This window comes from Oncorhynchus gorbuscha, linkage group LG16 (assembly GCF_021184085.1).
Source record: "Oncorhynchus gorbuscha isolate QuinsamMale2020 ecotype Even-year linkage group LG16, OgorEven_v1.0, whole genome shotgun sequence".
NCBI classification, from domain to species: domain Eukaryota; kingdom Metazoa; phylum Chordata; class Actinopteri; order Salmoniformes; family Salmonidae; genus Oncorhynchus; species Oncorhynchus gorbuscha.
Genome location: NC_060188.1, coordinates 41473337 through 41500204, shown reverse-complemented (window position 1 = coordinate 41500204; position 26868 = coordinate 41473337). Strand labels below are relative to the sequence as shown.

Here is a 26868-nt window from a genome sequence, read left to right as displayed (position 1 = left end):
GTAAATCCTGGGGGTATACTCTCAGGTGAATCCTGGGGGGTATACTCTCAGGTGAATCCCGGGGGTATACTCTCAGGTGAATCCCGGGGGTATACTCTCAGGTGAATCCCGGGGGTATAGGTAAATCCTGGGGATATACTCAGGTGAATCCTGGGGGGTATACTCTCAGGTGAATCCCGGGGGTATACTCTCAGGTGAATCCCGGGGGTATACTCTCAGGTGAATCCCGGGGGTATACTCTCAGGTAAATCCTGGGGATATACTCTCAGGTGAATACCTCAGGTAAATCCTGGGGGTATACTCTCAGGTGAATCCCGGGGGTATACTCTCAGGTGAATCCCGGGGGTATACTCTCAGGTAAATCCTGGGGATATACTCTCAGGTAAACCCTGGGGGTATACTCTCAGGTAAATCCTGGGGGTATACTCTCAGGTGAATCCTGGGGGTATACTCTCAGGTAAATCCTGGGGGTATACTCTCAGGTGAATCCTGGGGGTATACTCTCAGGTAAATCCTGGGGGTATACTCTCAGGTAAATCCTGGGGGTATACTCTCAGGTAAATCCTGGGGGTATACTCTCAGGTGAATCCTGGCGGTATACTCTCAGGTAAATCCTGGGGGGTATACTCTCAGGTAAATCCTGGGGGGTATACTCTCAGGTAAATCTTGGGGGTATACTCTCAGGTAAATCCTGGGGGGTATACTCTCAGGTAAAATCCTAACTTGAGAGATGCGCTTGACTTTGAATTTTGCGTAAATCATGTAAGTCTTATACGATGATGGATATCAGTTAGTATTCATGGCAAAGCTGTGGCCTGTAATGAATTAAAACGTGCTTTATGCTTGGAGTTATACGTAAGCTTATTAAAGATCAGTGATACTATCAAGAGCAGTGTGCGGTTTCCTTTTTCCTTCATGCTTGGAGTTATTAACATCCCTTGGTTCATACATGAATACCTCATCATCAAAATGCAATCGAAAGTAGACAAAAACCAGAGCCCAAGCCTCAGTAAAGTCAGTAAAGTTTGCATTGAGTCAACAAAAGTTTCAGACATAACAAACAAAGGTCTACACAGGTAGACTTAAAAGACAATTCCACACCAAAACTATATTTTGGTATTTATTTCATTAGTCCATTGTTGACACAGTCCCAAAATATTTTACTTGTCATCAATTACGTTTTCCCAAATATGTTACTTTCAAAACACAGAAATCATCCCTATATGATGCATTTTCATAGACATAGCTATTTTATAGTTTTTGCCATGTTTTGAGGCTATATAGTGTTTACAATTACTTTGTTTATAAACATTAGAGTAAAACAAGCTTACATGAATACTGCATTTTGGGTTGTGATGGGGTATGAAAGTTGAACTAAGCTCATGAGGCATTTGTAAGCTTTATTCTTCAAGGATAAACGGGTATGCAGTGCTTTTAGAAGGTATTCATACCCCTTGACCTTTTCACATTTTGTTGTGTTACAAAGTGGGATTAAAATATATTTATTTGTAATTTGTTGTCAATAATCTACACAAAATACTCAGTCAAAATGGAAGAACAATTCTAACGTTAAATAAATAAATATATAAAAACACTAACATATCTTGATTAGAAAAGTATTCAACCCGCAAAGTCAACACGTGAGAATCCACTTTGAAAGCGAATACTTTGAGTAAATCTCTAAGAGCTTTCCACATGTGGATTATGCAACATATGTCCATTATTCTTTTCAAAATTCTTCAAGCTCTCTCAACTCTCTCAAATTGGTTGTTAATCATTGCTAGACAACCATTTCAGGTTTTGCCATAGATTCTCAAGCAGATTTAAGTTAAAACTGTACCTTGGCCATTCAGGAATATTTACTGTCTTCTTGGTAAGATTTTGCCATGTGTTTAAGGTTATTGTCCTGCTGAAAGGTGAATTAATCTCCCAGTGTCTGGTGGAAAGCAGACCGAGTCAGGTTTCCTCTAGGATTTTGCCTGTGCTTAGCTCAATTCTTTTTTATCCTGAAAAACTCCCTAGCGTTAATGATTAAAAGCATACCCATAACATGATGCAGCCACCACTATGCTTGAACATGTGAAGAGTGGTACTCAGTAATGTGTTGTATTGTATTTGCTTCAAACATAACACTTTGTATTCGGTACACATTTTCAGCAGTATTACTTTAGTGCCTTGTTGTAAACAGGATGCATGTTTTGTAATATTTGTATTCTATACAGGCTTCCTTCTTTTCACACTGTCAATTAGGTTAGTATTGTGGATTAACTAGAATGTTGTTGATCCATCCTCAGTGTTCTACTATCACAGCCATTAAACTCTAACTATTTTAAAGTCACCATTGACATCATGGTGAAATCCCTGTGCAGTTTCCTTCCTCTGTGGCAACTGAGTTAGGAAGGACGGCTGTATCTTTGTAGTGACTGGGTGTATTGATACACCATCATGCTCAAACGGATATTCAATGTGAGATTTTTTTCTTTTTGTTACCCATCGACCAATAGGTGCCCTTCTTCGCCAGGTATTGGAAAACCTCCCTGGTCTTTGTGGTTGAATCTGTGTTTGAAATTCACTGTTTGAGTGAGGGATGTTACAGATAATTGCATGTGTGGGGTACAGATTTTTTAGCCAGATGGTTAAAGCACATAGCTGTGTTAATTTACATCCACTAGATGGCAGTGTCTCGTTAAGAGACCCATAAATAATGTGTGCAAGCGGGTTATGGGATTGCGTCTGAGTAGTGTGTAAGAGTGAGAACAAGCATTACACTGAAGAGCTGTTTAAAATCCATCATGGGTTCAACATTACTTTAAATAATACTTTTTATTTTGCTCTTGTAGCGGAATATACCATATTTCACATCATCTGCAGTGTGGTTAGGGTGGACAGTGTGTTTTTACGTATTCATATTGCTTTATGACAACATTTATTTAGTCCATACAACTAATGTGACTTGTTAAGGACATTTTTACTCCTGAACATATTTAGGCTTGCCATAACAAAGGTGTAGAATACTTATTGCCTCAAGACGTTTCACCTTTCAATTTTTATTAATTTGCTAAAATGTTGAAAAACAACACAATTCCACTTTGACTCCACAATCAATTTCTAATTCAGGCTGTAACACAACATTATGTAGAAAAAAAGTCAAGGGGCGTGAATACTTTATGAAGAGCACTGTATATAATACATTTATAAGTCAAACCATGTATCCAGTAACTGCTGATTGCCCCTTTAACTGGAGAGAGCACAGGAAAAGTCCAAATCCAAAACAGCTGATGCATATTCCCCCTGCATGTGCTTGGGAGGCTCTTCTTAAACATGACTAAAATTCATGTTTGATACCGATGGTTCAAAGCTACTTTAATCTTATTCCTGGTGTCCAATTAAAAGCTTGGCTCTAAAGTCTGGCAGTGTGCAGTGAGCCATCTATCTTCAGCTCAGCAGGTTGGCAAACGTGCAGGAGTGGCAATAGGAACATCTAAGGCACGAAATATACTCCAGTGTACAAACTGTTCAGACCCCAGAGGACATTTGTGGTTTCTAAAAGTGGATATCATAGCAGTGCTGCTCTCTATATACGTTGTGCACCGCTGGTGCAGAAAATGTAACTATTACTTGGTGGAACATTGAGATGATCATTTCATAATTTCACACTGACAATAGTGTAAAACCACCCCAATAATGTGGCCTCTCAACTTTTGCCAAGACATCTTAGAAAGAAAAACAGCATGTAGGTGGAGAGATAAGGCTGGTATGAGGGTCTACTTGTAGCATTATACGCTCAAACACAATATATGTTCTCCAAAATGGTACACAGGCGCAATTTAATCTCTCTTTCTCTCAAAATAGGTCATTTAAATGCCTCAACGTTGTCAGAGAATAAAGTAATGTACTCAAGGTTGTCTGAACAATGATTACATAATGATATTCATAGATACATTTGAGAAAAAGGGGTTCAGAAAGAAGCGAGATGTAATCTATTCTACTGCACCTACATTTGGCACTGGCAGCTCGATTTAAACAGTGTAGTCGTCCATACAGTACGCTTTACTAACACAGGTCTGTGTATGTACAAAACTATGCAACTACTACAACATGCCTATACGACTGCAGGAGTTTGACATTGTTCAACAGGGCTGGCTTTAGCCTTCTGTTGTTGTTTTTTTACTCTCTTGCACTGGTTCTCTGTACACTCACTGGACTCTACCCATACACTCACACATACTACACCGACACTCCAGCACAAACACACATACACTTACACTACATACGCTCACACACACACACACACACACACACACACACACACACACACACACACACACACACACACACACACACACACACACACACACACACACACACACACACACACACACACACACACACACACACATGCATATTGATGCAACACACACACACACACACTCTGCCAAACTAGACAGTCTAATGTACTTGTCCTCTTGCTCAGTTGTGCACCCGGGCCTCCCACTCCTTTCAGAAGAAACCTATTTGTTTCTGGCCATTTTGAGCCTGTAATCGAACCCACAAATTGTGATGCTCCAGATACTCAACTTGTCTAAAGAAAGCCAGTTTTATTGCTTCTTCAATCAGAAGAACAGTTTTCAGCTGTGCTAACATAATTGCAAAAGTTTTTTTTAATGATCAATTAGTCTTTAAAAATGATAAACGTGAACTAGCTAACACAACGTGCCATTGGAACACAGGAGTGATGGTTACTGATAATGGGCCGCTGTACGCCTATGTAGATATTCCATAAAAAATCTGCCGTTTCCAGGTACAATAGTCCTTTACAACATTAACAAAGTCTACACGGTAGATCTATTGTATTTTAAATCAACAAAAAATGTGCTTTTCTTTAAAAAACAAGGACATTTCTAAGTGACCCCAAACTTTTGAATGGTAGTGTACATTTTGGGAGGGGGTTGGAGGCCACCTAGCGGCCTGGGGCCCTAAGCGACCGCTTAAGTTGCTTGTGCCTGGAGCCTGCCATGCTGTTGAATAATACAGCCCACGGTTATCGCTTCCCAGATATACGTTATGTGGACTACTTCACTTACTACAGCCGAGAGTTACTTACATGCATTATAGAGGAGCCGGGAACAAACCACTGCCCACCATGAGAACACCATGAGAACACCAGTCTCTGTCACACTACTAGTCCCGGGAGAGAACAAGTCTGCGCCAAAGACGTATTTCATTACAATCGAATTAATATGAAGACAGAGGGGCATTTAAGTGGAACAATTTATAGAAGGAGAGTAACTAATTGCATCACAATAATTGTATTGTGCATGTTAAGTGCTCTCACAATAATGATTTGAGTAATTAAGTGTTGGATATTTATTATTGCTTGCAGACATATACTGTATCTTGGGCAGTGTACTGTATACAGGTGCCCTGTAATTACCCCTCTCTTTACTCAGTCAAACTATGTTTCTGATGCTTCATCCTCTCTTCCCTTCCACCTTCTGAACCTGACAAAGCTTCCATCTCACAATATGTGATATCTTCAGAAGCCATCTGAACTTACCTATATGCATGCATCAGCTCTGACAGGCATGAAGAGAAATACATACAGTGCATTCTGTAAGTATTCAGACCCCTTTACCTTTCCCACATTTTGTTACATTAAAGCCTTATTCTAAAATGGATAAAATTGTTTTTTTCCCCTCAATCTACACAGAATACCCCATAATGACAAAGCAAAAACAGGTTTTAGATATTTTTGCACCAAAGAAAACGGCTACAAGCTTGGCACACCTGTATTTGGAGAGTTTCTCCCGATCTTCTAAAGCTCTGTCAGGTTGGATGGAGAGCATTGCTGCACAGCGATTTTCAGGTCTCTCCAGAGAGGTTCAATCAGGTTCATGTCCGGGCTCTTTACTGGGCCACTCAAGGACATTCAGATACTTGTCCTGAAGCCACTTCTGCGTTGTTTGGCTATGTGCTTAGGGTCATTGTCTTGTTGGAAGGTGAACCTTTGCCCAGTCTGACGTTCTGAGCGCTCTGGAGCAGGTGTTCATCAAGGATCTCTCTGTACATTTCTCCGTTCATCTTTCCCTCGATCCTGACTAGTCTCCCATTCCCTGCAGCTGAAAAACATCCCTAAAGCATGATGATGCCACCACCATGCTTCACAGTAGGAATGTTGCCAGGTTTCCTCCAGACATGATACTTGGAAATCAGGCCAAAGAGTTCAATCTTGGTTTCATCAGATCAGAGAATCTTGTTTCTCATGGTCTTAGAATCCTTTAGGTGCCTTTTGGCAAACTCCAAGTGAGCTGTCATGTTCCTTTTAATGAGGAGTGGCTTTCGTCTGGCCACTCTACCAAAAAGGCCTGACTAGTGGAGTGCTGCAGAGATGGTTGTCCTTCTGGAAGGTTCTCCCATCACCACGGAGGAACTCTGGAGCTCTGTCAGAGTGACCATCGGGTTCTTGGTCACCTCCCTGACCAAGGCCCTTCTCCCCCGATTGCTCAGTTTGGCCTGGAGGCCATCTCTAGGAAGATTCTTGGTGGTTGGAGGCCACTGTGTTCTTGGGAACCTTCAATGCTGCAGTAATGTATGCCTCAACAGAATCCTGTCTCTGAGTTCTACATGCTTGACTTTTTGCTCTGACATGCACTGTCAACTATGGGACCTGATATAGACACGTGTGTGCTTTTCCATGTCCAATCAATTGAATTTACCACAGGAGGACTCCAAGTTGTAGAAGCTCATTTACTGCATTTCTATACAATTAAAAAACTCTTAAATGCTATTTGGAGAACAGGAAAAGCAAGCAAAACTTGCCCAGCTATTATCGCATTGGTTGCTATAGCTTCATTCAGCTCAGTCGATCTACAAACACATAACCTATTAGCTACACAATTAGTCGCTACACATTAAATCAGCACCGGGATTAAAAACTATAATTGAATTCGTATAGAGAGATCTCTTAGCAAAAAATTATTTTATTAAGAAAAGATAAACAAATATATTTTCTTTACAGAACGCATTATTTCTTACAGTTTTAAAGCTAATTTCCTGCAATTTTACACATTTTTACATGATATCTGAGTGAGTGACTAACAAAATCAATTGGGGCTCCTTGGAGGTCAGGGCCCCTGGGCACATGACCTGCGTGCCTGGTCGGTAATTCGGCCATGATTACTACGAGTTTACATAGCTGGCTAGACTAACTACACTAATTTACCAATCACTTTTTTTACTGACATTGGCTAATTGAGTGACTGTCAGTGAGTGACATATAACAAGAGGAAAACTGCTGATGCACAAACAATTTTCAAAAATTGCACCTTGTGTATTCTACTATTCAAACTTTCAAGTTGAGACCTCGACTAATAATACTGATATGTAGCTATGGCCCTGGCTGTATGTAATAACACTGCAGACAGAAGAGCTATAGAACTTAATCTGCATCTTATATCACATTTCCACACTCACTTCCTAGTGGACTTCTAATTGTGATTTACAACATGCCATTTAAGTATGTTTTGGTTGCGTTCCTTCCCCCGTATTCTGTTTCACTCAATAGGCAGCAGACCTTTCCATGTTACAAAACAAGAACATTTCAATATTATTAATATTATATTAACGCTGCTTTGTAAGGCAATTGAATAATTATAATAAATGAATTAACTTCTGGAAAAAAAGATGAAGCCTCGTGTTTTTCCACTTTTATTAGGGAGAGATGCATTACATATTCACTCCACACAGTCGCTGTTGCGCTGGGAAATAAATCAGCCACCAAAATGAAGGAGTAGGCTTTGTGTTTGAGAGCTGAAGTGTTCTGTGAGGCATGTACACTCCCATACGCTCTCTGTCCCTGCCTTTAGCTACTGAGCCATGTCTGAACAGCAGTTGAACAGGACCACACTGGACCTAACATTTGCCTCCACAAAACTACACTCTCGACAAAGGCAAAACAGGTCCCAATTAGATTTGATTAGGTCATTTTTGTTCACTGTATTCCTAATACGGAGAAACAATGGATGCACAATGTTAGTTGGTTCTGTCAAGATAAAGGTCAGCATCATTAGGATAATGCAAATGTAGTGCTGTTGCCCCATGCTCTTGCATTGCGTGACCTTTCAAATTGTCGCTATATTTCCAAAGATGAGAAATCTAGTAAAAAAACATTGATATGCTGTTTGGGAAATGAAGTGATTCAGCAAGAACGAAATAGGCTACACACTAATACTCACCAGAAACAAGAATGAATAAAAGAGTGGAAGGTGATAATAGATCTTTTTTTGATTGAAACGTTTGTTTTCTGTTTTGATTTCTTAAAGTGATAAATGTGGGGCACAGAAAGGCCATAAAGCATTTACCAAGCAGTTGAGAAAGGAATACACTTTTCAAACAGCAGCATTTACAGTAGACCTTGGCCTCCAAATGAACTGCCTTGTTTGGCTTCCTTTCTTGCACAACGTTGTTATGCAGAAATCCCTGAATTGCTGAAGTGATGCAAAATAGTATACTGTCAAATCGGCTGACAGGAAGCACTGTTCATTTCCCCTCATGGGGCTACATTTACTGTACAGCAACACATTCTTACAGCGATGGCTCCAAGTGGTTTCAAGGTTTGAGATATTATTGTGTTATTGTAACCGACTAGAAATTGTACGTCTTACACTGTGGATTGCATATATGTGCAGTGCTAGCACAGAGCATTGGTTTGGCACATGCTGTTTCCCATTTATGCCAATTCAAATCAAATTGAAATGAGTTGAATTGAAAGCGAGAAATATAGAAACTCACAGCTCTCTATCTCCAATGTGCAGTTTTGCTCGTCCAGTGGATATCGTCTCAGGTCCATCATACAAGCTGCTGTAGTGGTGATCCTGAAGAGAAGGGGAGGACAAACACATTGTCAAGAGTCTGTACAGACCAAGGAGGTCACATTGAAGATTCAAGTGGTACTCAGCACTGCCGATGGGATCCAAACTTCACTCGGTAATCGCTTAATTGCAGCTTTAGGTCCAAGGCCGATTAGTATGAAGACAATTTCCTACAATCAAAATATCAATCAGTATCTGGGCCCTGGGTCTAGCAGATAACTACACCCTAGTAGCAAGGACACATATTGCTACTAAACGGCTTGGCTTTTTATAGCAGCGTCAGGAGGTTTTTCATAATGTACTGCTCTCATCCTGTGTCTTGTCAGTGTACAGATAAACAAAATAGTGTGATGAAGTCGACGATAACCATTAGCTGATATTGATCCCCAGTTAAATCAACGTTGGATAAATCTCTAGATTATCTTAACCTTATTTAGCAGCTATAACACTGTAGCAGCAATTCCAGCAAGATTAGACAATTAAAATAAAGAACTCATTTTCAAAGTTTCCAAGACACATGACCATGAAAGACAATACAAAACAATGGTTATTTACCAGCAATGGACATGATCGTCTTTTTCTGTGAACCAGCCCGTCTACAGTGGTGTGTCTATAGAGCAGGTGAGTAAGCCTACAGATGCACGTGCGTAAATATGAACCTTTTTTTATCTAGCTTGCTCTCAGCATACAGTATGTTGCCAGATAAATAAGCAGTCCATGGCTACAGAAACACTAAACAAGCCGTACACCATTCTGTATCTGTAGGTGCAGTCCATGGCTACAGAAACACTAAACAAGCCGTACACCATTCTGTATCTGTAGGTGCAGTCCATGGCTACAGAAACACTAAACAAGCCGTACACCATTCTGTATCTGTAGGTGCAGTCCATGGCTACAGAAACACTAAACAAGCCGTACACTATTCTGTATCTGTAGGTGCAGTCCATGGCTACAGAAACACTAAACAAGCCGTACACCATTCTGTATCTGTAGGTGCAGTCCATGGCTACAGAAACACTAAACAAGCCGTACACGATTCTGTATCTGTAGGTGCAGTCCAAGGCTACAGAAACACTAAACAAGCCGTGCACGATTCTGTATGTGTAGGAGCAGTCCACGGCTACAGAAACACTAACAAGCCGTACACCATTCTGTATCTATAGGTGCAGTCCATGGCTACAGAAACACTAAACAAACCGTACACCATTCTGTATCTGTAGGTGCAGTCCATGGCTACAGAAACACTAAACAAGCCGTACACGATTCTGTATCTGTAGGTGCAGTCCATGGGGCCACGGATTAAAAGGCCAAACCTCCAGGTTCACGCTCCAGGTTCCCCTACCTGAGAGGTGAATCACACCCTAGGTAGCTGCAGGCCAGCAAGGCCAACCAGGATAGCTACTGGTAACAGTCCCACACTGCACTAAATCACTCAGCGACATACTGTATCCTCTGGACACTGCTACGCTACATTTGTCGGATCTTCACATTGATTGGGGGAACTCCTCTTCTGGTCCTGAGGAGCTGGGTGTGCAGGCTTTTATTCCAGTCCATTACTAAACTAAGCCAATTCAAAATATCAACAATGAATGTCTTCAGTCGGGACCATGATTAGCTGAATCAGGTGGGTACGGAAGGGCTGCAATAAAGGTCTGACAACCAGTAGTTCTTCAGGACTAGATGGAGAGCTCTGACGTTGACGGATCATAAGCGACCTTGTTGTCTAACCTATGAGGCAAAGATTCTCTAGTCTGATGAAACCAAGTTTGAACTCTTTGGCATGAATGCCAAGCGTCACGTCTGGAGGAAACTTGGCACCATCTCTACGGGGAAGCATGGTGGTGGCAGCATCATGCTGTGGGGATGTTTATATAGCAGCAGGGACTGGGAGACTAGTCAGGATCGAGGGAAAGATGAAATGAGCAATGTACATAGAGATCCTTGATGAAATCCTGCTCCAGCATGCTCAGGACCTCAGACTGGGGTGAAGGTTCACCTTCCAATAGGACAATGCCACTAAGCACACAGCCAAGACAACGTAGGAGTGGCTTCGGGACAAGTCTCTGAATGTCTGTGATTAGCCCAGCAAGAGCCCTGACATGAACCCGATCGAACATCTGGAGAAACCTGAAAATAGCTGTGCAGCAACGCTCCCAAACCAACCTGACAGAGCTTGAGAGGATCTGCAAAGAAGAACAAGAGAAACTCCCCAAATACAGGTGTGCAAAGCTTGTAGCATCGTACCCAAGAAGACTGTAATCGCTGACAAAGGAGCTTCAACAAAATACTGAGTAAAGGGTTGGGTTTGAATACTTATGGAAATGTGATATATCCTATTTTTATTGTTCATACATTTGCATACATTTCTAAAAACATGTTTTTGCTTTGGCATTATGGGGAGTTGTGTTTAGATTGATGAGGACAACAACAATTTAATACATTTTAAAATAAGGCTGTAATGTAACAAAATGTAGAAAAAGTCAAGGTGTCTGAATACTTTCCAAATGTATTGTATATTCTTATTGACACAGAGCACACTAACAAGACATAGATATCAGGAGAGAAAAGATGAGGGTGATGGTGAGAGACGGTTTGGAAGTATTCAGCTCTGAGTCAAATCTATTTTTATCTCGTAAAGAATCAGCTGTGTATTGCTAGGGCAAAAAAAAACTAATCGTGCACCCAGGGAGGGTCCCCAGGACCAATTTTGGTAACCTTGGAAGTCTACTGGCATAACTCAACAAGAACAAAGCAAATGGATGACGTGAATACTTGCGAAAAATCAACTCCTCGTGCCCTCTAGTCTGTGTTGTGAAGACAACATAATGACTGTGGCAATTAACTCGAAAAACAGAGCCGCATCGTAGAAAATATACAAAAATAGTCTTTGCAAATGTGCAGCCTATTGCAAAAAACTATCTACAGTTGTAATGTTGTTTGTCTGTTGTTTGTAGAGAGTCAGACCGAAATGCAGCGTGTAGGTTACTCATGACATTTAATGAAGAAAATGCTGTACATTTAATAACTGAGAATACAAAACAACAAACGAGTGAAACTAATTACAGCCTATCTGGTGACTAACACAAAGACAGGTACAATCACGCACGAAATACAACGCGCACTTAGGCTACCTAAATACGGTTCCCAATCCGAGACAACTAGAATCAGCTGACTCCAATTAGGAATCGCCTCAGGCAGCCAAGCCTAACTAGACACACCCCTAATAATACACACTCCCAATTAATACAAACCCTAATACGAAATACAACATATAAACCCATGTCACACCCTGGCCTACCCAAACATATAACAAAAACACAAGATACAATGACCAAGGCGTGACAGAACCCCCCCCTAAGGTGCGGACTCCGGGACGCACCTCAAGAGCATAGGGAGGGTCCGGGTGGGCGTCTGTCCATGGTGGCGGTTCTGGCTCGGGACGTGGACCCCACTCCATAAATGTCCTAGTTCCTCCCCTACGCGTCCTAGGATAATCCACCTTCTCCGCCGACCATGGCCTAATAGTCCTCACCCTGATCCCCACATAACTGAGGGGCAGCTCGGGACCGAGGGGCAGCTCGGGACAGAGGGGCAGCTCGGGACAGAGGGGCAGCTCGGGACAGAGGGGCAACTCGGGATAGAGGGGCAACTCGGGATAGAGGGGCAACTCAGGATAGAGGGGCAGCTCAGGATAGAGGGGCAACTCGGGACAGCGGGGCAGCCCGGGACAGAGGGGCAGCCCGGGACAGAGGGGAAGCCCGGTACTGAGGGGAAGCCCGGTACTGAGGGGAAGCCCGGTACTGAGGGGAAGCTCGGTACTTCGGTACTGAGAGGAAGCTCGGTACTGAGAGGGAGCCCAGTACAGAGAGGGAGCCTAGTACTGAGAGGAAGCTCAGTACTGAGAGGAAGCTCAGGCAGGTAGTAGGCTCCGGTAAATCCTGGCTGGCTGGTGGACCTGGATGATTAAGGTTGTCTGTCCGATCTAGAAGATCTTGGTAGACTGGCACTTCTGGCGGATCCTGGCAGACTGGCACTTCTGGCGGATCCTGGCAGACTGGTGACGCTGGGCCGACTGGCGGCGCTGGGCAGACAGGAGACTCCGGCAGTGCAGGAGAGGAGAAAGGCTCTGGCTGCGCTGAACAGGCGAGGCGCACTGGACGCGCTGGGCCGACTGGGAGCACTGGTGGCGCTGGACAGACAGGAGACTCCGGCAGCGCAGGAGAGGAGAAAGGCTCTGGCTGCGCTAAACAGGCGGGAGACTCCGATAGCGCAGGAGAAGAGAACAGCTCTGGTTGCGCTAAACAAGCGGGAGACTCCGGCAGCGCAGGAGGGGAGAAAAGCACTGGCTGCGCTGAACAGGCGAGGCGCACTGGAGGCCTGGTGCGTGGTGCTGGAACTGGTGGTACTGGCGCGAGGACACGCACAGGAAGCCTGGTGCGGGGAGCTGCTACCGGAGGACTGGTGTGTATAGGTGGCTCTGGATAGACCAGACCGTGCAGGCGCACTGGAGCTCTTGAGCACCGAGCCTGCCCAAGCTTACCTGGCTCGATGCCCACTCTAGCCCGGCCAATAGGAAGGGCTGGTATAAGTCGCAGCTGGCTCTGCACCCGCACTGGAAACACTGTGCGCTCCCTAGCATAACACGGTGCCTGCCCGGTCTCTCTAGCCCAACGGTGAGCACAGGGAGTATGCACAGGTTTCCTACCTGGCATAACTATTCTCCCTTTTAGCTCCCGCCCAATAAATTTTTGGGGGTGACTTTCAGGTTTCCAACCGCGTCGCAGTGCTGCCTCCTCATACTCACGCCTCTCCGCTTTAGCTACTTCTATTTCCTCCTTGGGACGGCGATATTCTCCCGGCTGCGCCCAGGGTCCTTTTCCGTCTAATATCATCTCCCAAGACCAGAAGTCCTCATATTGCTGCTCCTCACAATTAACAGGGAGAGTAGGCTCAGGTCTGACTCCTGACTCTGCCACTCTCTCTCTGCACTTTCCCCCGTTACCTACGGTTTTCGCTCTATATAGCCGTGCTCTCCTTTTCGATTCCATCCGTGTATAGCCCTCTTCGCATTGCTGTAGGGAATCCCAGGCGGGCTCCTGTACTCGCACTGGGTCGGCCGCCCACCTGTCGATTTCTTCCCACGTAGTATAATCCATATCGTCCTCCTTCAGATCCTGCCAGTTCACACGCTGCTCGGTCTGTGAATCGTGGTGGGTGATTCTGTAATGTTGTTCGTCTGTTGTTTGTAGAGAGTCAGACCGAAATGCAGTGTGTAGGTTACTCATGACATTTAATGAAGAAAATGCTGTACATGAAATAACTGAGAATACAAAACAACAAACGAGTGAAACTAATTACAGCCTATCTGGTGACTAACACAAAGACAGGTACAATCACCCACGAAATACAACGCGCACTCAGGCTACCTAAATACGGTTCCCAATCCGAGACAACTAGAATCAGCTGACTCCAATTAGGAATCGCCTCAGGCAGCCAAGCCTAACTAGACACACCCCTAATAATACACACTCCCAATTAATACAAACCCTAATACGAAATACAACATATAAACCCATGTCACACCCTGGCCTACCCAAACATATAACAAAAACACAAGATACAATGACCAAGGCGTGACAACAGTGCTTTTTAAATGATGCACTACCATTATCATTCCAATATTATTAACATACCTGCCCATTTATTACCTTGCAGTGTTCCTTATCATCAGAATTAAAGCATTAAAATTACTAATGGAAATCATATAGTCCTGGATCTAGTTATAGGTTCTGGCACTTCCTGATATTCCTCCAGGTGCCAAACAGCCATTAAACCTGAACACTATAATTCTTTATGCCGAATACTGGCATAAAGATCATTAAGTGTGTAAATGACAACTCCAGGGTGCTTTTATAGCAGCTTAAATGAACATTGCCAAAGGTAGAAGGATGCACAAAGCTGACCTTAAACGTTCCACTGGTTCAATCAACGTTGTTTCCATGTCATTTCAATGAAATTAGGTTGAACCAACATGGGATAGATGTTGAATTTACTTCTTTGCCCTGTGGGTTCCTTCCCCCTCATCCCAGTAGGCAGAAACAGGACAAACGTATTGAAATGACTGCTGTTTCAACCAGTTTCTTGTTGTGAAGATGTCATTATAACACGTTTTGCCTGATGAGGTGTTTAGCACTCTAGTCTGATCACATAAACAACCTCCCATTTCCCCTGGTCTGTGTTTGGACACATTATATGGGCTTTTAGGGGTCTGAATATTAGGCCACCTTTGTTTACCCTGCAGAATGTGGAGATAAAGGTGTTTCAAAATGGTAACTGTGGAGAGTTGAGAAACATTTATGCAAGGTCTTGTGTGACCCAAGGGGGACAGGGCACCTTTAAAACCAAATTACTCTCTGTCTGCGTTTACTGGGGCTTTAAAGGGCACACACTAAACTGTAACACCTGTATCAGAAACACTGGGAGATTTATTGAGTGCCAACACAGGGGACTGTATATGTTTGTACAAGAGGTCTGCCGTAGATGAACCCAATGCTATTTTCAACACCAACATGATTCTACATTCTGGATGTAAGACAGAATGATTACTTTGCCTATTCGTAGGGGTCCAGAGTTTTTCTTAAATCAGGTTGCGTGGTCAGGAAAAACCCTTAGCCCAAACCAAGTCAATCATCCACACTGAGGACAGAGCAGCCTTTATCCCACTGGAACTGTTTCGACACTGTAATACCAGTAATGAGTGACTAGATAAGATCAACGTATCCATCAGGCAGGAGCAGGAACAAAAGGCGCTCATAGAGAATGAGTAATAGGGAGTAACTCTTCCTGGCTCTGGCCTTTGTGCGTGAAGAGGTGGACACCCACAGTCGGTGCTGCCAGCCAGCCACGGACCTGCATGGCAACATGGGCAATCGTCTAAACCCACCTGACGACGCTGATAAATGCCGGCCAGTGGAGGGGCTCATCTTGGAGCCCAATCCTCTGCGGTATGGCACAGAGATAATCACCTGCTCCCTGCTTTCTACGCACCTGTCTCTCTATCGTCCACCACCGTCTCCACACTACAGCCGAGATGAGGTCAACACATCCTTCAGCTCTGCTCTCCACCACAGGAGTGGTCAGTGTGTACAACACTCTCCATCTCCACTTAGAGTCTGGAGATCTGGGCCAATAATCCATTATAAATTGGTATATTGGTCAACCACTAGTTGATATCAAGTAACAGTAGATGGTCCAACTGGGTGCACTGGATCTTTGCGTCATATTTCCCATAAATAAGAATGACAGGTATTCTCTCATAGCCTATGTCAGGTAGCTACATAGTTGGCAGCAGCGATCAGGTTATTATTAGCTAATCAGGCTCAAATAACATAAGTCAAATTACCATCTAATTATATGATGTTCTTGAGCACATTCATGGGGCACACTCATATTCATGTCCTTTATGATATCACATTTTAGCACAAACACATTGTTCGTCATCACCATCCGTCTCTACCAGCAAGAGATAATAGGAAACGTATTTGAGATCATGAAAGCAGACCATAGAATGGTTGGGTGATGCTCTCACAGTGGTAGCAAAGGCAAAATTATTTTTGCATGAGCAATCGGCCGATTACAAGGGTGTCAAAGTGTAGAATTAACTGTCTACATGCCACAGACCTTCCCTTTACAGTACCTGTGATGAGCAACACTTCAATGCCCTACACATCTTCTGTACTGCACTGTATTGTACCACAATCCACACTGTGAGAGGGATTGGGGTTCTGTGAAATAGATAATCAGGCAGTGGAATGTCCCATCAGATAATCTCACAAGAAACTGAAAACCAGGCCTACAGATTCTCCATCTGAGCAGGCCCACAAATGATCCATCTCATGTCACTTCACCTGTCAATTATCTGTGATTATATCTAAGATACTGTAGCATTGACCTACAACACAACGGAAAAAAAGGTTCCAGAGGTCAATCCCAGTTTGATCCCTTATCCGATCTTTAATCTAATACAGGCACCATCCTGCCTAAAAGAGATATGCTAAACAGAGGTCAATCCCAGTTTGATCCCTTATTCGATCTTTAATCTAATACAGGCACCACCCTGCCTAAAATACATATGCTAAACAGAGGTCAATCCCAGTTTGATCCCTTATCCGATCTTTAATCTAATACAGGCACCATCCTGCCTAAAAGACATATGCTAAACAGAGGTTGACAGGAGGGACCATGGCACTGATTTATGACCACATACAGATTGGGATGGTATTAATGTGTTAATCTCATGTCCCCACAAAACGCAATGCTCTGTTTCTGTAGGTGTAGTAGTACTTAACAGGCCGAACTCTCGCAAGACACAGAGACAGATCTTGTCGCAAAGCCAGTTAATATCAATGAAGAAATTGAAAAAAAAAAACATTTTTGGTCGTTTCAAATGACACACTCCAGGGGTTCTGCACCCAGGAGTGGCCTAGTTCTTTGAGCCTCTGAGGTCGAGATGAATGTCCTATTTCCGCCTGTGGTCACCCTGTCTTTGTTAGCAGTCATTTCCCTCTGATGCATCTGCTGCAGCTGATGTGGCTTCTGACTTCCAAGTGTTTAACCAAGGAGCAAATTGGCGGTTACTTGCCAGCAACTTTCTGATCTCTGTGTCAAGATGGAGTCAATGGAGTAGAATTTGAGCAAGCGCCTTTGGCACAGTCTTCAAAGGAGTGTGTACATGTAACGGATGTGAAACGGCTAGCTTAGTTAGCGGTGTGCGCTAAATAGCGTTTCAATCGTTTACGTCACTTGCTCTGAGACCTTGAAGTAGTAGTTCCCCTTGCTCTGCAAGTGCCGTGGCTTTTGTGGAGCGATGGGTAACGACGCTTCGTGGGTGACTGTTGTCGTTGTGTGCAGAAGGTCCCTGGTCGCGCCCGGGTATGGGCGAGGGGACGGTTTAAAATGATACTGTTACATTGATGCTGTTGACCTGGATTACTGGTTGCTGCGGAAAGAGGAGGAAGGTCAAAAGGGGGGTGAGCGTAACGGATGTGAAACGGCTAGCTTAGTTAGCGGTGTGCGCTAAATAGCGTTTCAATCGGTTACGTCACTTGCTCTGAGACCTTGAAGTAGTAGTTCCCCTTGCTCTGCAAGTGCCGTGGCTTTTGTGGAGCGATGGGTAACGATGCTTCGTGGGTGACTGTTGTCGTTGTGTGTAGAAGGTCCCTGGTTCGCGCCCGGGTATGGGCGAGGGGACGGTTTAAAATTATACTGTTACATTGATGCTGTTGACCCGGATTACTGGTTGCTGCGGAAAAAGGAGGAAGGTCAAAAGGGGGGTGAGTGTAACGGATGTGAAACGGCTAGCTTAGTTAGCGGTGTGCGCTAAATAGCGTTTCAATTGGTTACGTCACTTGCTCTGAGACCTTGAAGTAGTAGTTCCCCTTGCTCTGCAAGGGCCGCGGCTTTTGTGGAGCGATGGGTAACGATGCTTCGTGGGTGACTGTTGTTGATGTGTGCAGAAGGTCCCTGGTTCGCGCCCGGGTATGGGCGAGGGGACGGACGTAAAATTATACTGTTACATACACATACAGTGGTAGGCCAGTACTGTTAATGTGAGTGTGTGTAGCAGCGTCTGTATCTGCTTGTGTATTTGTGTGTGTTTTTGTGCGCGTGCGCGTGGTGTGTGTCTCCGTGAATATTTACATCAAGCATTAATTGATGTACAAAATAATTGTTCACGTTTCCAACACAACCCTCGGTTGCTTGGTTACTGACGACAAGCAGTGCCAAGTGAGCCCCATATGGCTGTCCACCTACGGTGACCTCAAGTGTCAGGCAGCGCGCCTGGACTCTGGCACGGGCTCAGTGCACATTATGGCAGGAGTTTTGGGTCACACTAGGATCCAGCACCCCTCTGGAGCTCCAGAAGTTTGAGGTCAGAACAGCGGCCTCAGGGAGGGGAGGAGGGCACCAGCGCCAGGGGGAATGAGAGACAGACCAATCAAATCCATCCACATGTCTAAGCAACCCACTTCTACTGCTGTCTGTTCTGGTTTTCACACACAGGCATCAGCACTTCTCCCCTGGACATATTTTAACACAATATTTTGTTCATTATCTCTGTGGTCACCTTGGTTTTCCTACTGCTGGTCTTTCCTGATGAATGTTTGGAACATGGGTTTATATATTTTCACATGGATAGGCAATACAATGCTGTTCAATGCTCAAGCATCATTCCCCCTTTAACAGAGCAAGCACATCATTAAGTGTCTGTTTATGTATGAAAAACATAACTGTTATAAAAAATTTAAAAAGGAATTCATGAAAGTCTTCTCACTTGGCATTGTCATTTTCTAAGGAGTGAGAGGGGGATCAATTGTACCTCAAGTCACCTCCTGTGCTGGGCACATGCAGTGTAGCAGTCCTATAAATTCTCAATATTTTTCTCTAGAATTCTTCATTGTTTTCTTGGACTAGTTTTCTTTGTGCTCCTCTGCAAGTGACTCAAGACAACAGCTACTTGAACAAAGAGCAATCATGTCCATAACACCGAGTGTCTGCCTGCAGAAATACAGCACAAATGCAAACCAAAGCCTTGTTTCATGTGCTGCTCTGTAGCGGATTGAAGCTTGTGCAAACAAAAAGGCATCTTTTTTAACCCAGCTAATTCCATAGTTTTCTCTTTTCAATTGCTTTCCTTTGAAAGGTCAATACGAATCTTTGTTGTTGGGTCGAAAGGAATGCCCTTGAATAAGTGAATTTTAATGTTTAATATCAAACCAGGCTGCAAGTTATTGCTTTATCAAAACACAGTCTCAGCATGTCAACAAATGCACGTTTGAATACACACTGGGGCATAAAAGCCTGTATTGTTTGCTTTGTAGTGGACTGTAATCATTCTGCAGGCGAATTGGCAGCTCAATGGCGAATACATGAGTTTGGCAAATTTGAATATTCATCATGTATTTGTGCACAGTGGCTGTGTCAGCGATCAGGAGACACGACATGTACGGAATCTAATCGAGATACCAAAATGAAAGACATGTATGCAAAGATCGAGCAGCACTGTTGTAATGCATAGTGTGTTTTTATGTGGATGCTCCATGTAGAACAGTCTGACCACTCAACACAGGGGTAATCTGCATCTCACTGAGGAGGAATAACGAGGTCATGGAAAGGTCATGATTCCCGGCTACATGACTGGGTCAGCCGACCTACACAGTTATATTGTTACAACAATATGCAAATGTGTGAATTGCATTTTTCAAAACAGATCTGTGAGAAACAACTATTAAAATTCCATGCGGATGCACACCATTTTTGCCTGTCTGATAATGGAAAATCAAAGACATTTGGGTTTGTCACATGCGCCGAATACAACAAATGTGTAGACTTGGAGGTAGAAGCTGTCTAGGAACGTGTTGGTCCATGAGTTGATGACCCGGTACCGTTTGCCAGACGGAAGCAGAGTGAACAGTCTTTGGCTTGCATGGTTGGAGTCTTTAGCAATGTTTTGGGCCTTTGCCTGATATCTAGGTCTTGGATGGCAGGGAGCTCAGCCCCAGTGATGTACTGGGTTGTCCGCACCACCCTCTGTAGCATTTGCAATACCAAGCGGTGATGCAGCCAGTCAAGATGCTCTCAATGGTGCAGCTGTATACATTTTTGAGGATCCGAGGGCCCATGCCAAATCTTTTCAGCCTCCTGAGGGGGAAGAGGCCCTGTCGTGCCCTCTTTACGACTGCGCGGGTGTATGTGGACGTACCCTGGTATTTTGTCTGGTCTGGCGGCCTTGCGAGGGTTAACCTGTTTAAAAGATTTTCTCACATCATTTTGCTTATTTGGGAGATCAACATTACTGGGCATCTCATGGCTGGGTTTCCCTTTGTAATATGTTATCATCTGCAAGCTCCTTTAAAAAGTATATAATGTTTGACACAATCATGCCGGGTGTCAAGGTTGGAGGATTTCAATCAAACCATATTTTCACTGTGACCTCCACCTCCACCTTCACATCCATCTACACCATAAATCTCATTCCTACCATCACTTAAAGATGCACTCTGAGATCTTAAGCACAAGAAATGTGTAACATATTGCACAAATTGCATTTGTACCATATCAGACAAAATGGATGACATAGTAAAGAAATTGGATGACTTAGTACACAAAAAATGGGGACCCGTTTTGGCTCATGAGGACCACTTACAAAACTATTGGCTGAAATTATACAAAAGTTTGAGAGTACAGTGGCTTGTGAAAGTATTCACCCCCTTGGGTTTTTTCCTATTTTGTTACCTAGAGTGTTGGAGCGTTGGACTAGTAACCGGAAGGTTGTGAGTTCAAACCCCCGAGCTGACAAGGTACAAATCTGTCGTTCTGCCCCTGAACAGGCAGTTAACCCACTGTTCCCAGGCCGTCATTGAAAAATAAGAATGTGTTCTTAACTGACTTGCCTGGTTAAATAAAGGTAAAATTAAAATCATTTGATTTACACAACATGCCACTTTGAAAATGCAAAATAATATTTGTGAAACAAACAAGAAACAATGCAAAACAACTGAAAACTTGAGCGTGCATAACTATTCGTGCCCATTCTTCAATTCAAAACTGCTCCAGCTCCTTCAAGTTGGATAGGTTCCACTGGTGTACAGCAATCGTTAAGTCATACCACAGATTCTCAATTGGATTGAGGTCTGAGCTTTGACTAGGCCATTTCAAGAAATCTAAATGTTTCCCCTTAAACCACACGAGTGTTGCTTCAGCAGCATGCTTACGGTCATTGTCCTGCTGGAATGTGAACCTCCGTACCTGTCTCAAATCTCTGGAAGACTGAAACAGGTTTCCCTCGAGAATTTCCCTGAATTTATCGCCATCCATCATTCCTTCAATTCTGACCAGTTTCCCAGTCACTGCTGATGAAAAACATCCCCACAGCATGATGCTGCCACCACCATACCACCATGATGGTATTCTTGGGGTGATGAGAGGTGTTGGGTTTGCACCAGACATAGCGTTTTCCTTGATGGCCAAAACGTTACATTTTAGTCTCATCTGACCAGAGTACCTTCTTCCATATGTTTGGGGAGTCTCCCACATGCCTTTTGGCAAACACCAAATGTGTTTGTTTCTTTTTTTTCTTTCAGCAATGGCTTTTTCTGGCCACTCTTCTGTAAAGCCCAGCTCTGTAGAGTGTGCGGCTTAAAGTGGTCCTATGGACAGATACTCCAATCTCCACTGTGGAGCTTTGCAGCTCCTTAACCTCATCGAGATAGGGGCGCTCTTTTAATTTTTGGATAAAAAACGTTCCCGTTTTAAACAAGATATTTTGTCACGAAAAGATGCTCGACTATGCATGGAATTGACAGCCTTGGAAAGACAAAACTCTGATGTTTCCAAAACTGCAAAGATATTATCTGTGAGTGCCCCAGAACTAATGTTACAGGCGAAACCAAGATGAAGTTTCATACAGGAAATGTCCCAGATTCTGAAGGCGCTGTGTTCCAATGTCTCCTTATATGGCTGTGAATGTGCCAGGAATGAGCCTGCGCTTTCTGTCTATTCCCCAAGGTGTCTGCAGCATTGTGACGTGTTTGTAGGCATATCAATGGAAGATTGACCATAAGAGACTACATTTACCTGGTGTCCCGCCCGGTGTCCTGTTTCGAAATTATTGCGTAATCTGTAGGTCCATGCGCATTCCATTTCTTCAGAAGAGAAAGTCAACTGCCACGATGGATTTTATCGTCGATAGATATGTGAAAAACACCTTGAGGATTGATTCTAAACATCGGTTTGCCATGTTTCTGTCGATATTATGGAGTTAATTTGGGAAAAAGTTTGCGTTTTAATGACTTCATATATATATATTTTTTTTTTCTTACCCAAACGTGATGAACAAAACTGAGCAATTAGTCGACACAAATAATATTTTTTGTAAAAATGGAACATTTGCTATCTAACAGAGTCTCCTCATTGAAAACATCTGAAGTTCAAAGGTAAATTATTTTATTTGAATGCTTTTCTGGTTTTTGTGGAAAATGTTGCTGCTGAAATAGAGGCATAACCCTATGCTAGGCTATCAATACTGTTACACAAATGCTTGTTTAGCTATGGTTCAAAAGCATATTTTGAAAATCTGAGATGACGGTGTTGTCAACAAAAGGCTAAGCTTGAGAGATTTTCATGAATAGTTAACGTTGTGTTATGCTAATGAGCTTGCTGATAGATTTACACAATCCTGGATACAGGTTTTTTTTCGTAGCTAAACGTGACGCAGAAAACGGACCGATTTGTCAACACAAATAATATTTTTTGTAAAAACGGAACATTTGCTATCTAACTGAGAGTCTCCTAATTGAAAACATCTGAAGTTCTTCAAAGGTAAATTATTTTATTTGAATCCTTTTCTAGTTTTTGTGAAAATGTTGCCTGCTGAATGCTAATGCTAAATGCTACGCTAAATGCTACGCTAGCAATCAATACTGTTACACAAATGCTTGTTTTGCAATGGTTGAGAAGCATATTTTGAAAATCTGAGATGACAGTGTTGTTAACAAAAGGCTAAGCTTGAGAGCAAATATATTAATTTCATTTCATTTGCGATTTTCATGAATAGTTAACGTTGCGTTATGGTAATGAGCTTGAGGCTGTAGTCACGATACCAGATCCGGGATGGCTCGACGCAAGAAGTTAAGGGTTATCTTTGGTTTCTTTGTTGCCTCTCTGATTAATGCCCTCCTTGCCTGCTCTGTGAGTTTTGGTGGGCGGCGCTCTCTTGGCAGGTTTGTTGTGGTGCCATATTCTTTCCATTTTTTTATAATGGATCTTTTGGTGCTCTGTGAGATGTTCAAAGTTTCTGATATTTTTTTATAACCCAACCCTGATCTGTACTTCTCCACAACTTTGTCCCTGACCTGTTTGGAGAACTCCTTGGTCTTTGTGGTGCCCCTTGCTTAGTGGTGATGCAGACTCTGGGGCCTTTCAGAACAGGTGTATATATACACTAAGATCATGTGACAGATCATGTGACACTTAGATTGAACACAGATGGACTTTATTGAACTAATGTGACTTCTGAAGGTAATTGGTTGCACCAGATCGTATTTAGGGGATTCATAGCAGAGGGGGTGAATACATATGCTCCCACCACTTTTTTGTTTTTTAATAAAAACAAAAAATGTTTTAAAAAAGTAATTTTTTAAATGTCACTTCACCAACTTGGACTATGTTGTGTATGTCCATTACATGAAATCCAAATAAAAATCAATTAAAATTACAGGATGTAATGCAACAAAATAGTTAAAAAACGCCAAGGGGGATGAATACTTTTGCAAGCCACCGTATGTCTTTATTCCTTAAGTTATGAGCCAAATGTAACCCCTGCTTTCATGCTACAGCTCTCAAAATAAGTGCTTCTGGTCACGCTGGGCTTGACAGCGGCCTGTGAAGGCCATTAGTCTAAACACAAATGCACTGTCAAAGGTCTGTCTCACACTGCTAGACAGTGTCATCCTCCTCGCCTTCACCCTTCCCTTTGGCCTCATCTAAATTAGCATCATGTAGTCCTTTAGAAACAAGATGAAAATCAATGTAGAAAGGGGATAATTTCCATTCTGCACTCATTACTGTAACGATGTACGCTGAGAGTCGGGAAGCAAGTTCAGGGAGTGAGTGTTTTAATAAATTAAACAAACACGCATCACAAACAAAGCACAGATATGATCCAGGAACAGAAACAATGACGACTTGGGGAGAAACCAAAGTGAGTGACATATTAAGGGCAGGTAATCAAGGAGGTGATGGAGTCCAGGTGAGTGTCATTATGCACAGTTGCACACGTGACAGTAACCCCTCCCCGACGAGCGGCTCCGGCCGCAGGACACCGGCCAAGGTGACGATCCCTTGGAGTGGACCGGTCACCTCTGCTAAGGCACGGGAACCTGTCGATCCAGCTGAGGTGCGGGAGCATGACGATCTAGAGCGCTGGAGAGAGAGCATACTTGACAGTACCCCCTCCCCAGCACGTTCCACTCCAGCCTCAGGACGTGCCTATTCATCCAGCTGAGGCTTGGGAGCCTATCGAGCCCGCTGAGGTATGGAAACCTGTCGGGCCAACTGAGACATGGGAATCCGACAAACCGGCCGAACCTCCGGCTCCAACACCCAGGCCAGACATCACCTCCAACACAAAACCAAAACAAAGAAATCACTCCCTGATGCTTCCCTTTGAGTCGTCATTCTGGAACGGTGTACGCTGAGAGTCGGGAAGCAAGTTCAGGGAGTGTGTGTTTTAATCAGTTAAACAAACAAACACGTAACACAAACAAAGCACAGACATGACCCAGGAACAGGAACAATGACGACTGCGGGAGAAACCAAAGGGAGTGACATGTAAAGGGCAGGTACTCAAGGAGGTGATGGAGTCCAGGTGAGTATCATTGTGCGCAGATGCGCGTAACGATGGTGTCAGGTGTGCGCCATAACGAGCAGCCTGGTGACCTAGAGGCCGGCGAGGGAGCACGCAAGACAATGACTTGACTTCCAAAGCCTTAATGTGATTTTTCCACACAGCGGTCGGGGAATAAAAGAGTAATTTTTCCAGGAGCTGGGTAAAAAAATGCATGCTCTCTCTCCATTACACCCAGATTACGAAACTCAGAAAAAAAAGAAACATCCTCTCACTGTCAACTGTGTTTATTTTCAGCAAACGTAACATGTGTAAAATATTTGTATGAACATAACAAGATTCAACAACTGAGACAAACTGAACAAGTTCCAAATACATGTGACAAAAATAAATGTAACAATGTGTCCCTGGGGGGGTCAAAATCAAAAGTAACAGTCAATATCTGGTGTACTGCAGTGCATCTCCTCCTCATGGACTGCACCAGATTTGCCAGTTCTTGCAGTGAGATGTTACGTCAATCTTCCACCAAGGCAGCTGCAAGTTCCCGGACATTTCTGGGGGGAATGGCCCCTAGCCCTCACCCTCTGATCCAACAGGTCAAGGGGATTGAGATCCGGGCTCTTCACTGGCCATGGAAGAACACTGACATTCCTGTCTTGCAGGAAATCATGCACAGAACGAGCAGTATGGCTGGTGGCATTGTCATGCTGGAGGGTCATGTCAGGATGAGCCTGCAAGAAGGGAACCACATGAGGGAGGATGATGTCTTCCCTGTAACGCACAGCTTGGAGATTGCCTGCAATGACAACAACCTCAGTCCGATGATGCTGTGACACACCGTCCCAGACCATAAGGGACTCTCCAACTCCAAATCGATCCCGCTCCAGAGTACAGACCTCTGTGTAACGCTCATTCCTTCAACGATTAACGCAAATCTGACCATCACCCCTGGTGAGATAAAACTGGGACTCATCAGGGAAGAGTACTTTTTGCCAGTCCTGTCTGGTCCAGCGACGGTGGGTTTGGCGACATTGTTGTCGGTGATGTCTGGTGAGGACCTGCCTTACAACAGGCCTTCAAGCCCTCAGTCCAGCCTCTCTCAGCCTATTGCAGACAGTCTGAGCACTGATGGAGGGACTGTGCGTTCCTGGTGTAACTCGGGGAGTTGTTGTTGCCATCCTGTACCTGTCCCGCAGGTGTAATGTTCGGATGTACCGATCCTGTGCAGGTGGTGTTGCACATGATCTGCCACTGCAAAGACGATCAAGTGTCCGTCCTGTCTCCCTGTAGCGCTGTCTTAGGCGTCTCACAGTACGGACATTGCCATTTATTGCCCTGGCCACATCTGCAGTCATGCCTCCTTGCAGCATGCCTAAGGCATCTTCACACAGATGAGCAGGGACCCTGGGCATCTTCCTTTTGGTGTTTTTCAGAGTCAGTAGAAAGGCCTCTTTAGTGTCCTAAGTTTTCATAACTATGATTGCTTACCATCTGTTAGTGTCTTATTAACGACCGTTCCGCAGGTGCATGTTCTTTAATTGTTTATGGTTCATTGAATAAGCGTGGGAAACAGTGTTTAAACCCTTTACAATG

General features: G+C 43.7%; 1 protein-coding gene across 1 annotated transcript in view; it reads right to left on the bottom strand.

Annotated features, from left to right (window-relative positions):
- Positions 1 to 26868, bottom strand: part of LOC124000155 (gamma-aminobutyric acid receptor subunit beta-2) — a 90857-nt gene that overhangs the window by 23738 nt on the left and 40251 nt on the right. The window contains exon 5 of the mRNA XM_046306335.1: positions 8791 to 8873. Coding sequence (XP_046162291.1) covers positions 8791 to 8873 — 83 coding nt within the window. The remainder of the gene's footprint in view (positions 1 to 8790; positions 8874 to 26868) is intronic.